Here is a 16,951-nt window from a genome sequence, read left to right as displayed (position 1 = left end):
GCAGAGAGGGTAAGCACCTACCTAGTACCCTATACCGCAGAGAGGGTAAGCACCCTACCTAGTACCCTATACCGCAGAGAGGGTAAGCACACTAGCACCTAGTACCCTATACCGCAGAGAGGGTAAGCACCCTACCTAGTACCCTATACCGCAGAGAGGGTAAGCACACTAGCACCTAGTACCCTATACCGCAGAGAGGGTAAGCACCCTACCTAGTACCCTATACCGCAGAGAGGGTAAGCACCCTACCTAGTACCCTATACCGCAGAGAGGGTAAGCACACTAGCACCTAGTACCCTATACCGCAGAGAGGGTAAGCACCCTACCTAGTACCCTATACCGCAGAGAGGGTAAGCACCCTACCTAGTACCCTATACCGCAGAGAGGTTAAGCACACTAGCACCTAGTACCCTATACCGCAGAGAGGGTAAGCACCCTACCTAGTACCCTATACCGCAGAGAGGGGAAGCACCCTACCTAGTACCCTATACCGCAGAGAGGGTAAGCACCCTACCTAGTACCCTATACCGCAGAGAGGGTTAGCACCCTACCTAGTACCCTATACCGCAGAGAGGGTAAGCACACTAGCACCTAGTACCCTATACCGCAGAGAGGGTAAGCACACTAGCACCTAGTACCCTATACCGCAGAGAGGGTAAGCACACTAGCACCTAGTACCCTATACCACAGAGAGGGTAAGCACACTAGCACCTAGTACCCTATACCGCAGAGAGGGTAAGTACACTAGCACCGAGTACCCTATACCACAGAGAGGGTAAGCACACTAGCACCTAGTACCCTATACCGCAGAGAGGGTAAGCACACTAGCACCTAGTACCCTATACCACAGAGAGGGTAAGCACACTAGCACCTAGTACCCTATACCCCAGAGAGTGTAAGCACACTAGCACCTAGTACCCTATACCGCAGAGAGGGTAAGCACCCTACCTAGTACCCTATACCGCAGAGAGGGTAAGCACACTAGAACTACTTAGCACACTCCTTGTAAACTACCTAGTACAATACTTAGAGAGAGTAAGCACCCTACCTAGTGACTTCTTCCTCTGTGGTCATTATAATGAACTGATTCTGAGTGCCTAGTGCTGCACGGCTGATTTCTAACTCATCCCTCTCTCCTCAGGAAAGAAGGGAAGGCGTAAAGCGCGGAAGACGGACGCCAGCGACCTGACCCCTAACCCCGTGAAGCTCACCAACATCGGAGAGCAGCTGCAGAAACTCAACGCCACCATAGACGGGATGGGCCCTGTTAACGACCTGCCTGTTGTGGCCAGGGCACGCTCACGCAAAGAGAAGAATAAACTAGCTTCCAGGTACAGAGGGATGGAGGGAGGGAGACAGAGAGGAAGAGGGGGGGGAGGAGAACTCTGTTATGGCTGTATCTCTGTCATGGCTGTATCTCTGTTATGGCTGTATCTCTGTTATGGCTGTATCTCTGTTATGGCTGTATCTCTGTTATGGCTGTATCTCTGTTATGGCTGTATCTCTGTTATGGCTGTATCTCTGTTATGGCTGTATCTCTGTTATGGCTGTATCTCTGTTATGGCTGTATCTCTGTTATGGCTGTATCTCTGTTATGGCTGTATCTCTGTATGGCTGTATCTCTGTTATGGCTGTATCTCTGTTATGGCTGTATCTCTGTATGGCTGTATCTCTGTTATGGCTGTATCTCTGTTATGGCTGTATCTCTGTTATGGCTGTATCTCTGTTATGGCTGTATCTCTGTATGGCTGTATCTCTGTTATGGCTGTATCTCTGTTATGGCTGTATCTCTGTTATGGCTGTATCTCTGTTATGGCTGTATCTCTGTTATGGCTGTATCTCTGTTATGGCTGTATCTCTGTTATGGCTGTATCTCTGTATGGCTGTATCTCTGTTATGGCTGTATCTCTGTTATGGCTGTATCTCTGTATGGCTGTATCTCTGTTATGGCTGTATCTCTGTTATGGCTGTATCTCTGTTATGGCTGTATCTCTGTATGGCTGTATCTCTGTTATGGCTGTATCTCTGTTATGGCTGTATCTCTGTAATGGCTGTATCTCTGTTATGGCTGTATCTCTGTTATGGCTGTATCTCTGTTATGGCTGTATCTCTGTTATGGCTGTATCTCTGTTATGGCTGTATCTCTGTATGGCTGTATCTCTGTTATGGCTGTATCTCTGTTATGGCTGTATCTCTGTTATGGCTGTATCTCTGTTATGGCTGTATCTCTGTATGGCTGTATCTCTGTTATGGCTGTATCTCTGTATGGCTGTATCTCTGTATGGCTGTATCTCTGTTATGGCTGTATCTCTGTTATGGCTGTATCTCTGTTATGGCTGTATCTCTGTTATGGCTGTATCTCTGTATGGCTGTATCTCTGTTATGGCTGTATCTCTGTATGGCTGTATCTCTGTATGGCTGTATCTCTGTATGGCTGTATCTCTGTTATGGCTGTATCTCTGTATCTCTGTATGGCTGTATCTCTGTATGGCTGTATCTCTGTAACTCTGTATGGCTGTATCTCTGTATGGCTGTATCTCTGTATCTCTGTATCTCTGTATCTCTGTATGGCTGTATCTCTGTTATGGATGTATCTCTGTTATGGCTGTATCTCTGTATGGCTGTATCTCTGTATCTCTGTATGGCTGTATCTCTGTATGGCTGTATCTCTGTAACTCTGTATGGCTGTATCTCTGTATGGCTGTGTCTCTGTATAAATAATTTGCCATTTAGCAGACGCTTTTATCCAAAGCGACTTACAGTCATGGGTGCATTTTTTTTTTTTTTTTGTGTATGGGTGGTCCCGGGGATCTCTGTATGGCTGTATCTCTGTATGGCTGTGTCTCTGTATCTCTGTATGGCTGTATCTCTGACTGTAACTGAAGTAACACAAGTGTTTAGTGTTTTGACTTCCATACAGGAAACACAATGGATGTGTCCCAAATGGCACCCTAGTTCCTATGTTGTGCATTATATAGGGAGTAGGCTGCCATTTGGGATGAAGACAATATCTTTGGTATTTCCTGTGTCAATACGTCTCTCTCTCTCTCTTTCTCTCTCTCGCTCTCTCTCGCTCTCTCTCGCTCTCTCGCTCTCTCTCGCTCTCTCTCGCTCTCTCTCGCTCTCTCTCGTATTGAAGGGAAAAGGGGGACCTCTCTAAACATGATGGAGTGTAGGGGAGAGTTTCCTGACAGTACTTGTGTGTGTTCTCAGGGCCTGTCGGTTGAAGAAGAAAGCGCAGCACGAAGCCAACAAGATCAAGCTGTGGGGACTCAACCAGGAGTACGGTTAGTACCAACATGGCAACCCTAACCCTCGTCAGACCTGGCAACCCTCCTCTCCCTTTCCTTCTCCTATCCAAACCTGGCAACCAAGCCCTCCTCTACCTTTCCTTTCCTTTCCTTACCAAACCTGGCAACCAAGCCCTCCTCTCCGTTTCCTTCCCCTGGCCAAACCTGGGAACCAAGCCCTCCTCTCCCTTTCCTTTTCAACATAGACAAACCTTGTATAAAATATTTTGAATTTGTAGAATGTCAGATCTTCTACGTTATATCCACTATCAGGGAAACATAACAATATGCTGGGCAGCACCTCCTCTACATCTATTCATTTGGTCTCCATCCAGGGTTTAACCAAGCCCAGCTTTGATATTTGTCACTGACTACTACCAATGTGCTATCATGAGAATGAGCTATTGTTTCAATTCAGCCTAGGGTTAAACTAAAAATAGACAATTCAAGCTTTGATTGATTTCAAATGTAATCTTCAAGTTAATCATTAATATTTTGGATTCACGTCTCCATCTCAACCAAAAACCTAAATTTAAGAATAGGACTAAATCAAATCAAACTTTAAATGCACATAAAGTTTGATTTAGTCATATTCTTAAACTTTGATTCAACATATAAATGATTCATGTGTAGACAAACTGGAATTAAAGCCAGACTCAGTCAGTGGCAAAAGATATACATCTCATTCAAATGTTGATATTTGGTTGCGATGACAACCAAACACAATTCAATATCACTTTTGCAACAGCCTATTAACTTGTCGACAAGTTAACAAATTATATTTTGAATTCACGTCTCCAACTAAACTAAAAATAAAAGTTAAAGAATAGGATTAAGCCAGTTGCTCGGGTTAAACTATCCAAGCATTTGATATCCTTTAAATGTTGATATTTGGTTGTGTTATTACAATTCAATATTACTTTTGTAATATAGTAAATAGCCTAATGTTAAGGCTATTTTACAAACTAATGTAACAGTATTTATTCTACCTTAAAATGACTAACACATCCATGGTCACATTTTGAGGTTAGCCTACTGTACCTATAATTGTCTTCTTATGTAATCATAGAAAGCGTGCTATAATAATCAGCACAGAATCTCAAACAGCATTGATCACTTGCACCATGTACTTGTAATGTAATCTCAACTGCAATCCAGGTCATTTGGTTGTGCTATTAGATGAAGCACAGTGATAACACATTAAGTTGTTGTATAAATACAAAATATCTGACATTGTATTCCCATTGGAATGTGGCTTTTAGATGGCTGAAAGCATAGTGATGACACTGGGATTTCAACAACTTCTGGCTGTCTTTTTGAGTGAGTAAATAAAGGTTGAAATCTCATTGATCAACGTCTCAACCAGGGGTGAAAGTAGAATGAATGTCTTCCTGGTACGGGACCTCCTATGTGTTCAAGCGCTCGTAAAACAATCCCTTCAAAGGGATCCTTTACTTGGCTTCCCATGCACCTTCATCCACTCGCAACATATTTCCAGCCTCCAAACAGTGGTGAATGGAAAGAGACATCTGTTACACAAAACACCACAAAGTGTAAGGACATTTGCTAATTGTCATTATGCCAGAATGTATGCGTCCACTGCTGTCCGCACACGTTTCTGCCACTCATCTCTGCCTTGGCAAAATGTCAGTGTTCTCGTGGAACCACATCGCATTTTGGAATGTAGGCTATACCACCTGTTTTTAAGTCCATTCACTCATTTTTCATGCATTTTACATGCGGTAATAATAAATAATGGCGTAATATCCGACAGTTTTCTAGACATTTAGTTTGAATGATTGTGATAGGCTCATGTTTTACCGGTACGGCACACCCCCACTATTTATTTTGCCAGGACGCCGTACCGGACCGCCTTACTTTCACCCCTGGTCTCAACCAAATATTACCCACATTTCCACGTTGAAATGACGTGGTGTGCCCAGTGGGAAGCTACAGATGTAGGATCTTAATTTGAGCCAGTTTGCTACAGTGGGAAAATAATCCTGCATCAACAGGAAATGTGAATTATTATGTGGATTATAATTAACGGACATTTCTTTGTAGGGGTTGATCAAAAATGGTTTACGGCAAATGAAGTCTGATATTTTAAAGTGGAAATTACAAGCTTTAGAAGCCTTTTTAAACCTTGAATACACTACAAGTTTGCATTTCCTCCTGTGCATAATGAAGTACTATGGTACAGCACAGTTGGGGAAAATAGAAGAAATATGCTCTTCCGCTCTGCTCCTCTCCTCTCTCAAAACAACACGCTCTGTGTATCAGGTAGAACGTCACATTGAAGTGACGCTGATGGCAACACAACAGAACGCTTATAGTGGAGCTGAAGTGTAACCCTCCCCTCCCCTCATTCTCTCCCCTCCCCTCCCTCCGCTTTCCCTAGTTGGACCTCACCCTCCTTCCCTCCCCAGATAAACCTAGCAACCCTACCCTCCCCCAATCCAAACCTGGCAACTCTAACCCTCCTTTCCCTCCCCAGATAAACCTAGCAACCCTACCCTCCCCCAATCCAAACCTGGCAACTCTAACCCTCCTTTCCCTCCCCAGATAAACCTAGCAACCCTACCCTCCCCCAATCCAAACCTGGCAACTCTAACCCTCCTTTCCCTCCCCAGATAAACCTAGCAACCCTACCCTCCCCCAATCCAAACCTGGCAACCTCCCCACCTCCCTCCCCCAGTCCCATCCAAACCTGGCAACCTCCCCACCTCCCTCCCCCAGTCCCATCCAAACCTGGCAACATCCCCACCTCCCTCCCCCAGTCCCATCCAAACCTGGCAACCTTCTCCATCCTCTCCCCTAGTCAAATCTGTTGGAATCTTCCGGACAGCCCTTTTGTTGCTGGAATTCCAAACATTCCAGAAGGCGGGCCAGCATTCAGCTGCCTGAACGGGCGGGGGCTTGTGATTGGGCCTTAGTAACGGATGGAGGGATGGAGGGGGACTAACAGAGGTCTAGGAGCTGGAGGCTAGCCAGGAGTTTCACCTCATTCACTCCCTTCTCTTCCTCTCTCCCTCTCTCTTCACTTCCTCCCTCTCTCCCTTGCTCTCTCACTCACACTTTACTTTCCTTCTCTCTCACCCCCCACCCCCCCTCCCCACACACGCCCCTCTCTCTTCCTCCCATTCTCTCTGTGTATACAAGCCTCATGCTTCCATGTGTATGAGCGGTGGACTGGGGAGTTCACTTCAAAATGACTGGAGCTGGGACACCTGCCAACTGTGGAAAGCCTGACCTCGATTACTCTACAAAGTAATGGGTGTGTGTGTTTATGTGTGTGTGTCGGTGTGTGTCGGTGTTTAGTCTCCCCCAGAGAGCCTGTCCTTCGGAGGCATTAGAAGGAAATCTGGAGCGAAGGATGAAGGATGTGTGGGAAAAGAAAGAGAGGAGGGGAGGGGCTGTGTCCCCTACAGGGAAGGAGACACAGAGCATTATGGGAACTGTAGTACATCATTCCACATTATCCACTGCCAACTGAAGCCCATTCAATATAGAGCACTTTGATTTCATTATACTATGAACTGAATAGTATACTGCTACTTCAACAGATTTTGATGTTGTTTATCCCGTGTGTGTGTGTGTGTGTGTGTGTGTGTGTGTGTGTGTGTGTGTGTGTGTGTGTGTGTGTGTGTGTGTATAGAGAACCTGTTGGGGGCGTTGCTGAGGATCAAGGAGGTGATTGGTCAGCGGGTGGAGCGAAGCGGAGAGGAGGTGGACAAAGATGAACGAGGGATGATCCAGAGACTGGAGGATATACTGAAAGAGTCCAGCGGTGAGAGAGGGAGGGAGAGAGGGGGATGACCCAGAGACTGGAGGATATACTGAAAGAGTCCAGCGGTGAGAGAGGGAGGGAGAGAGGGGGATGACCCAGAGACTGGAGGATATACTGAAAGAGTCCAGCGGTGAGAGAGGGAGGGAGAGAGGGGGATGACCCAGAGACTGGAGGATATACTGAAAGAGTCCAGCGGTGAGAGAGGGAGGGAGAGAGGGGGATGACAGAGACTGGAGGATATACTGAACGAGTCCAGCGGTGAGGGAGGGAGGGAGAGAGGGGGATGACCCAGAGACTGGAGGATATACTGAAAGAGTCCAGCGGTGAGAGAGGGAGGGAGAGAGGGGGATGACCCAGAGACTGGAGGATATACTGAAAGAGTCCAGCGGTGAGAGAGGGAGGGAGAGAGGGGGATGACAGAGACTGGAGGATATACTGAACGAGTCCAGCGGTGAGGGAGGGAGGGAGAGAGGGGGATGACCCAGAGACTGGAGGATATACTGAAAGAGTCCAGCGGTGAGAGAGGGAGGGAGAGAGGGGGATGACCCAGAGACTGGAGGATATACTGAAAGAGTCCAGTGATGAGAGAGGGAGGGAGAGAGGGGGATGACAGAGACTGGAGGATATACTGAAAGAGTCCAGCGGTGAGAGAGGGAGGGAGAGAGGGGGATGACCCAGAGACTGGAGGATATACTGAAAGAGTCCAGCGGTGAGAGAGGGAGGGAGAGAGGGGGATGACCCAGAGACTGGAGGATATACTGAAAGAGTCCAGCGGTGAGAGAGGGAGGGAGAGAGGGGGATGACCCAGAGACTGGAGGATATACTGAAAGAGTCCAGCAGTGTGAGAGAGTGGGGGGGAATGTCCCTCCAAATTTGTTTCTAAGAATAATAATTTACATATTAAAAATGTTTTATAATTGGACATAAAAGACTGTAAAAACACTAGCAAATCAGCTCCAAATGATTTTAATTTTGGAAATCTGTTCCAAAGTATTCCCACACATAATAGAGAGATATATGTGAAATGTAAGCAAGGCTTGTGAAATGGTTATACTGGGGCGTCAGGTAGTTTAGTGGTTAAGAGTGTTGTGCCAGTAAGGTCGCTGGTTCTAATCCCCGAGCCGACTAGGTGACAAATCTGTCGATGTGCCCTTGAGCAAGGCACTTAACCCTAATTGCTCCTGTAAGTCACTCTGGATAAGAGCGTCTGCTAAATGACTTAAATGTAAATATATGTTTGGGCTTCTTGTGGTCAATTTGCAGTCTACTAATTATTTGTAATTATGTTCTGGCCCCCTGACCATCCGCCCAAGAAAAATAGGCCCGCGGCTGAATCTAGTTGATGATCCCTGTACTAAAGGATCCAGCGTGAGAGATGGAGGGAGGGGACAGAGGGAGGGGACGGAGGGAGGAGACGGAGGGAGGGGACAGAGGGAGGGGACGGAGGGAGGGGACGGAGCGAGGAGACGGATGGAGGAGACGGATGGAGGAGACGGAGGGAGGGGACAGAGGGAGGGGACGGAGCGAGGAGACGGAGGGAGGAGACGGAGGGAGGAGACGGATGGAGGAGACGGAGGGAGGGGACAGAGGGAGGGGACGGAGCGAGGAGACGGAGGGAGGAGACGGATGGAGGAGACGGAGGGAGGGGACGGAGGGAGGGGACGGAGGGGAAAAGAAGGGAGAGAGGAAGAAACCAACACAGATTAGAAGCATAAAGACACAGAGAGTTCAACAGGGGGAAAAGACGTCTCTCTCTCTATCGCTTTTCTTTCTCTTCTTCTGTATCTACAGTGTCTCTCTATTCTAATATCTCCATCTGTGTGTTCTCAGGTCCTCTAGTGGCTGGACGGACCAAAGAGTTTGTCCAGAGGATCCTGGAGGTGAGTGGAGGGGGACTGACCAAGGCTGGGGCCGGGGGCAAAGACACACAGACCCCCCCTGGACAAGGAGAGGAGACGGCTGCCTAATGGACCGCCCATCACCCCTGACCCCCCCTGGACCAGGAGAGGAGACGGCTGCCTAATGGACCGCCCATCACCCCTGACCCCCCCTGGACCGGGAGAGGAGACGGCTGCCTAATGGACCGCCCATCACCCCTGACCCCCCCTGGACCAGGAGAGGAGACGGCTGCCTAATGGACCGCCCATCACCCCTGACCCCCCCTGGACAAGGAGAGGAGACGGCTGCCTAATGGACCGCCCATCACCCCTGACCCCCCCTGGACCGGGAGAGGAGACGGCTGCCTAACACACCCCTGACCCCCCCCTCCACCACCACCTCGCCTCCGACACCCCTCGGACACAGCCACCCACTCCTACCGTCCCCCACTACACTCTGTCACCTGGAGAACAGGTGGCTGGAGAAAGGGATGGAGAGGGATGGAGAAAGAGAGGGAGAGGAGATGGAGGAGGTGGGGGTTACAGCTCAACAGAGACTGAGGTTTGAGTTCAACCCTCCCCTCTGTTTGAGCTCTGTTTCGTTCTGTCTCTTCAACAGCGATCTGTAACACACTCTCTTCTTACCTTCGGCTAATCACCAACACAGGATAGCTGCTGACGATATGTGTGAGTCAGCTGATCTATGGCTGTGTGTGTGTGTGTGTGTGTGTGTGTGTGTGTGTGTGTGTGTGTAGTATGAATGTGTGTGTGGTTGGTTTAATCTCTCCGTTCTTCAGTGTACTGTATTAGTATCCCATTGTGCCTATATGAATAGACATTGCACTGTTTGTAGATGATAGAGTAGTTGGCAGGGGGTTGGCATGAGGGTAGGGTAGGGTATGGTAAGGGGTATTTGAGGATAAGAAGAGAAGGGGGGGGGGTCATGTTCAGTAGGCCACAACGTTCCTGGAAGGTTCAGATAGAAATAGACTGTAATGGAACAGACATGCATCTCTGACATCTAGAGTAAGGAGTCATGTCTGCTCTATTCATGGCATTGCTATCTGCAACGTTTAGCAGGCTTGTTTGCACCCTCCTGGAATCGACCCTGCTAGTAAAGATCAGTGGGAGGAGACTCTTGTGACCAGCGAGCGACGTAATTGGTGCTTGCCACAGGGCATAAATGAGCACTTTGATTCGTAGCTGTATCCTGTCTATTTCCCTTTGACAAACACCTGGGTCCTGTTCATCAGGCACCAAAAGGAAAAAAAGACAGAAACAGGGAGGATTACCTGGACTTCTCCAATAAGAAACGCAAATGTTTGTCTTTCCATTGCAAAACGTCTTAAAACGTTTTCTGTTACGTGCCCTAATGAACATGACCCTGAAATGCAAGTTCCTTCTCTCAGAAAGACCAGAGAACAGAGGATGAACTGTGATAACACCAAACACCAGAGCAACTGTAGCAGCTAAGACTTGCAGAGCTTTCGTCACAGAATTAGAAGGAAGAAAAATAAACTTGAAAAAAAGTAGCTATTAAATGCACCTTAAATCCAACCGACCAAAGATGACATGAAAAGCTGAAATTTCAAAGAACTGGAATGAAAGCTGAAATGAAAGCTGAAGTGATCAGCTCTTACCCAACCCTCTCTCCTACTACTACTGCCATTATCCAATCATTGTATCATCAATCTGAAGATGAAGTTGAATTGATTAACAAAAAAACGTTGATCGTTTTAATGTTTACCCTCACACATTCTTTATGAAAAGGATGCCTTTTGTTACCTGTATTATTGCCTGAAAGGTCGATTTGATACATCAATCAGACATTCATTAAATCACTGTTAATATTCAATCTGAGAGGATTGTTGGGTAAGGCTAGCGTATACAGGACATGCCCATAGAGATGAATAGAGTGCGCACTTCCTATAAAGTTAGGTGTTCTCTCTTTCCCATCTCTATGGAAGTGACTGAAAGCTCCTATTGGTCTGCCTTTAGCTCTACAGCATAACGCTGTCTGGGTGTTTGTGTTCAATGTTAACAGAAAACAAAAAGGGACGCGTATGTCCTCGATGCCTTCTCCACGCCTTCTGCTTCGTCTGACTTCTAATGTGAACCTGTAGCGCACCTTCCTTTCTGAAAGGCAACAAGAGTCAACAGCTATTGTGGTGGAGCGTTTTTTGTTAAGTTTGTCGATAAAGTTATTTGTGTTTTGTTTATTCACAAAGCCATGTTCCCACAAAGTGGGGATGGTCTTTTAGCGACTAGCGAGTGTCTGAGTTCTGCTCTGTTCTGCCCATAGAGTTAGAAAGAGGGCCCATCTTTTTTTTTCTAGAGCCCTCTTTTTAACTCTATGGTGCTGCCTTTCTTGGCCAAGCCAAAGGTGGTCTTGTGGCAGAAGTCTGACGCGATGCAGACCAGAGTACGTTGTGTTTTAAAGGCCAGTGAGTGTCGTTGGTCACGCCAGTCACACAACCTATTTTCACTGCGGTGGGTACAACCAAACACCTTCTAAAGAGTAATATATCTGTACCTTTTTTAAATGATTATTGATTGAGAGCCTATTTGTTGTATTTGGTCATGGGTTTTCAGCAACAGAAACTGTTGTTGTCTGGGTCTGTATAGGGTGAATATGGTTTCTGGTTCAGTATACTATAGTATACGGTGCTCTGGTGAAATGCAACTTCTCACCTGAGCAACAGCATGGCAGAACATTCTGCTAACGTTAAAAGGGCAATGTTGTGTTAACCTAGAAAGAGCAATGTTGTTTTAAAGTAGAAAGAGCAACTTTGTGTTAATATTGAAAGAGCAATGTTGTGCTAATGTAGAAAGAGCAATGTTGTATTAACCTTGAAAGAGTAACGTTGTGTTAACCTTTTTAAGAGCAATATTGTGCTAAAGTTGAAACATTGTGTTAAAGGTCCAATGCAGATGTTTTTATCTTAATATTAAATAATTTCAGGGTAAAAATTAAGTACCTTAATATGATTGTTTTCAGTTAAAATTGTCAAAAATTATAGCTTCTTAGCAAAGAGCAATTTACGGACTGTCTGGGAGGGGTCTGAGTGGGGAGGGGAAAACTGAAAACTAGCTGTCATTGGCAGAGAGGTTTGGAACTCTCTTTATTATTGGTCTGTTAACTAATTTGCCGCATGGTGATGTCACCAGGCAAGCCAAAACTCCATCCCACCAAAACAGGCTGAAATTTCAGGTGGTCTTTTCAAACAGCTCTTACACTAAAAGGCCATTATCATAATTTTCACAATTTCGACATATTATTCAGTGGAAATATATATAAAACACAAGAAAATCACATTTTTGACTGCACTGGGCCTTTAACGTTGAAAGGGCAATGTTGTGTTTGATGTGCCTACTAGAGCTATAAGCCACGATGACCTACAGTACAGTACAGTATGCCTGAACAGAACAACCTAGCAATGAGCATACCCACTGGGCACACACTGGTTGGTTCAATGTTGTTTCCACTTTATTTCAATTAAGCATGGTTGAACCAACATGGAATAAACGTTGAATTGACGTCTGTGCCCAGTGGGTATTTACCTATCGAGGTACACAGTCAAAGCAACCAAACAAGACAATAAAGAAATGTAAACATGCATTAAATGAATTAAAGGCAGGCCCATTTCAGAGGCGGGAGTGACGGATAGATCACCATGGCGATGTTAAGCAATACTGTTCTGTTTTTTCAAAGAGAACCAACCTTGAGAAACCCGGGCTGCGTTCCAGAGCCAATGTTCCATAAAAATGCTCCATTCTCACCTATGGAAATTCCATCCTGTAGAACGCCCCACCAGCGTGTTAAAGAGTCATTTACCTTCAACGATTTGGTGCTCAGGTGCACCGGCTGCTGCTGTGGTGATGGTCCTCAAAGCTGAGGTGTGAAGATACTTAGAAACCCCAAGGTGCTGTTTCAATACTTTTAAAAGGCATCCTTCTTCTTTTCCTTGACGTTATCACTAACATGATTTTCAAGGAGGAGAGGAAGGAAGGAATGAAGCATTTTAAAAGTTAAAACAGCAAGAGGACAGAGGATGGTTATTACACAGTACATACCTTTACCATATGCAAAATATAATACAAAAGATTGTACATTTAAAAAACGAAAAACTCCTATCAGGCTTCACTGTGGAACGTTTTGGTGTACCGTTGGTACTCCTGAATGCAGCCCTGAGCACTAAGAGAACACGATGCCAAAGACAGATGGAAGACACACTGACTGGCGAGGACAAACAAATGGGCAGTCAGGTCTGACATTACGTTGGGACACTGTCCTTTTACTAGGGGACAGACCTCTTCCAAACCGCCCAAAACAACACAACACAACACACGATGCTCTCTGAATGTGTTTTTTTGTTTTGTTACTCATATTGTATATCATGATGATAACGCACAAACACACGTTGGGATTTGGGCTCAGAACGGCTAGTATGATAATAATCATCTCTTTTAGGGGTAAATAGTAACTTCCACATAAATTACACTTTCCCATTGATTTGAGTGAAAGTGAAGAAGTTAGGACTTAGGCTGTGTTCCAAATGTCCATACTAGCATAGTACTGTACCATGTGCTATGGAGCAATGTAGTGGGCGGATATTGTGTTGTGTACCAAGAGGGCAAAACCTGGTTGAAATAATAACATCATTACAACTAGTTTATTACCAGAACTAGTTGTAATCTGGTCCTGATAAAGTCATTTCTATCATGTCCTTTTAGCTGGGTAGTATTGACATTGGAATGCAAGCCTTGGTTGATTACCTCTCTCTCTCTATGTTGGTAAAATGGTGGAGAGCGAGTGGTACTGTACTGTACTGTGGTTATACATTTCTCTCTCAGGCTGAGGCTTCTCTTCGACACACACACACACACACACACACACCGTGCCAGAACAGTCACACGATCTCTTCTCTGGCAGGAGCACTAGCCTACTTCACTTCACATGCCCTCCTGCTGCTTTCTGCAACAACAACAACAACAACTGTAGAAATAACCGTCAACTGTAACAAACCCACAAACTGTTGTTTTTTCCCTATTTAGGCCTACACTAAATGTATTAGTTTTTTTCTTTCTGTTCATGTACCCGTTTCATGGGTTGTGTTTTGGTTGTGTTTAGGGTTAACTGATGGAACGGGAGTGGCGTCGAGGTCTTGGCATGGACGATGTATCTCTCTCACTGTCTCCCTCTCTCTCTCTCTCTCTCTACGCTCGGCTAGCATTCCTCCCACTCACTCTGCTTCTCAGAACACTGATGTTTATGTTTTACCTTGAATAGAGAGGAGGCGCCAGGGAAAATTAGTCGAGTCAGATCTCCACCTTCAGCCCGATTGGCCACCTGGCATACAGTAGATGGGGGAAACAAGAAGCAAGCCATCTGGCCGATCACAGATTGGGTGCATCCGAACTGACTCCATGTTCAATATATAGTGCACTACTTTTCACCAGGACTCGGCCCATAGGGCTCTGGTTAAAAGTAGTCCACTATATAGGGAATAGGGTGCCATTTCAGACGCAGCCATTTACCCAGCTCCCTGGTCTAACACAGCCTCACACTGTAAGGGGAAACTAAACAAGTCGGCTCTCTGACATACTTTTCAGATTGGGAATCATCGTTGCCACAGAAAGGGAGAGCTAGCCGATCCCAGAGACAGATCCTTCCTGATAATACAGCCTTTTGAAATCCAGAGTTCTAGAATGCCTTTGAGCACTCGACAACAAGGGCTGAATCCAGTTTGAACGGTCAAACAAACGGTTCAACAACGAGTTTGAGCACTGTATTACTTATTACACATTTGTAGGATGCATTTTTCCGGCCATATTTCTAGGCCTATACTGTAGTATGTTATAACGAGGTATTGTTGCTACTTTTTCCATGTTCATACCAGGAAGAACGGACACTACCTGGTGTTCTAATCTAGCTGGTCTTTTGTAGTTGGAGAACACTATTCTCTGCATTCATTGTCTGAAATGGTTGAAACTGAGGAAGGAGGTGAATTCCCCCTCAGCTTAATCTGTGTGTGTGTGTGTGTGTGTGTGTGTGTGTGTGTGTGTGAGATGAAGAAGGCCTGTGTGTGCTTTGTGTTTAAAGCCTGAATGGGCTCGGATGTAAGACGACCCTAGTGGGGCTACAGTGACCCCTCTGTGACTGTTCCTGAACTGCAGACTCTCACACACACACACTGCAGACTCTCACACACACACACTGCAGACTCACACATTTCCCTCCCAGAGACTGGAGGCCCTCTCCTGTTTCAAAGGAGACGCGATGCGCTGCCGAGACAGAAGAGACAGAGAGCTCTGAGACTCCTGGGTTTGTTACCCTAAAACCTCATCAGGACTGTCACAGACAGACAGACAGACAGACATAGGAAGACAAATGATACCCAAACCAATGATTTTCTAACAGCGAAGTAAGAAGAGGAATGGACGTTCTATCTAGAACACAGATTCTAGAACACGAGGAGCTCTTTTGGATTACAAACGGGATACATTCCAGAACGCCGTGTCATCATGTCATGTACAGCACCCCCCATATCCCTCCACAACTCCTCTAACCCCCACTCTCTGTTTTCAATAACCTACAAGAATTATCACAATAGTACAATAAACGCTTTGGATTGGCAAAATACATCATGAAATGAAAGAAAAAAACGTTAAAAAGCAGCAAGAAAAAAAATACAAAGTGCCGTACAAATAGAAGCCTAATATTTTTGTTTTGTGTTTTGTGTGAGCGTACTGTACACCATTATAATGTATATTTTAATATTTATATGCAGCTGTTGTATTAAAGTATATTTTTAAGAAAACACGTTGGTAAGGGTGCTCTTTTTGTTTCCCTAGATAAGAATTTTGGTTTGGACAGTGTCCGAATATTCTTAGAAGCTTCCCCTCCTTGTTTCCCCTCCTTGTTTCCCCTCCTTGTTTCCTCTCCTCGTTTCCCCTCCTTGTTTCCCCTCCTTGTTTCCTCTCCTTGTTTCCCATCCTTGTTTTCTCTCCTTGTTTCCTCTCCTTGTTTTTCCTCGTTTCCTCTCCTTGTTTCCTCTCCTTGTTTCCCCTCCTTGTTTCCCCTCCTTGTTTCCCCTCCTTGTTTCCTCTCCTTGTTTCCTCTCCTTGTTTCCCCTCCTTGTTTCCTCTCCTGGTTTCCCCTCCTTGTTTCCTCTCCTTGATTTTCCCCTCCTTGTTTCCTCTCCTTGTTTCCTTTCCTACGTCGTTAGTGATCTGAGAGAAAGCGCAACAGAAGAGCTTAATTCGAGAAAATAAACGGGGAGAGTCAGCCTTGGTACGTTGGCACACACGTCGACCTGCACCCTCTCTCGTACCAGGATGTTACAAACACCCAGAATTCCCTGGAAAGTGACAACTGCCGACCTCGGTTCATGTTAGGGCACATTCACACACGTTACCTAGACCTGCTAAACCAGCTTGGGTCGTATACACTAGGAACCAAACGGAATAAATGAAACCGGGAGGGACTACCTGAACTTGTCCAATAAGAAAACATTTTTATTTTCCGTTGCAAAACATTTTTGCGACCATGTGCACTAATGAATACGACCCTGGACCTAAACATATACCAAGAGAAAGTACCCAAAGAGAAGCAACCCATTGGGAAATGTTTTAAAACATTGATTTATTTAAACAGATTTGTGTTTGTTTGTTTTCCACATCCATGTTGAGTTATTTTTCCTCAATAAGAGACCTACAAGACTGTTAGGATTACGTCCCAAATGGCACCCTATTTCCTACATTGTGCAATACCTTTACCCAAGCCCTATGGGCCCTGCTTAAAAGTAGTGCACTATATAGGGAATAGGGTGCCATTTGGGATGCCTGGCATGAAAGTCCCATATCGCACAATGCCCAGTTCTGAGGCTAGCAACGGCCCGGTTGGTATGTGTCCCATATGGCACCCTATTCCCTATATAGTGCACTACTTTTGACCAGGTCCCATCAGGGTCATTGTATAGGGAGCCATTTGG

The 16,951-nt window shown here is 45.8% G+C and overlaps 1 protein-coding gene across 3 annotated transcripts in view; it reads left to right on the top strand.

Moving 5' to 3' along the window:
• LOC311118895 (uncharacterized protein) overlaps positions 1-15,772 on the top strand; it is a 31,957-nt gene extending 16,185 nt beyond the window's left edge. For all 3 annotated transcript variants that reach the window (XM_084193657.1, XM_084193659.1, XM_084193658.1), the window contains exons 6-9: positions 1,142-1,331; positions 3,214-3,287; positions 6,949-7,080; positions 8,911-15,772. In XM_084193657.1, coding sequence (XP_084049783.1) covers positions 1,142-1,331; positions 3,214-3,287; positions 6,949-7,080; positions 8,911-9,047 — 533 coding nt within the window. In that variant the 3' untranslated portion in view covers positions 9,048-15,772. The remainder of the gene's footprint in view (positions 1-1,141; positions 1,332-3,213; positions 3,288-6,948; positions 7,081-8,910) is intronic.
• The last annotated feature ends 1,179 nt before the right edge of the window (positions 15,773-16,951 follow it).

The sequence above is a fragment of the Coregonus lavaretus genome (assembly GCF_964263955.1).
Source record: "Coregonus lavaretus genome assembly, contig: HAP1_SCAFFOLD_616, whole genome shotgun sequence".
Classification (NCBI taxonomy): domain Eukaryota; kingdom Metazoa; phylum Chordata; class Actinopteri; order Salmoniformes; family Salmonidae; genus Coregonus; species Coregonus lavaretus.
The sequence above is the reverse complement of the archived record's forward strand: the minus strand, read 5'-3'. Positions and strand labels throughout refer to the sequence as shown.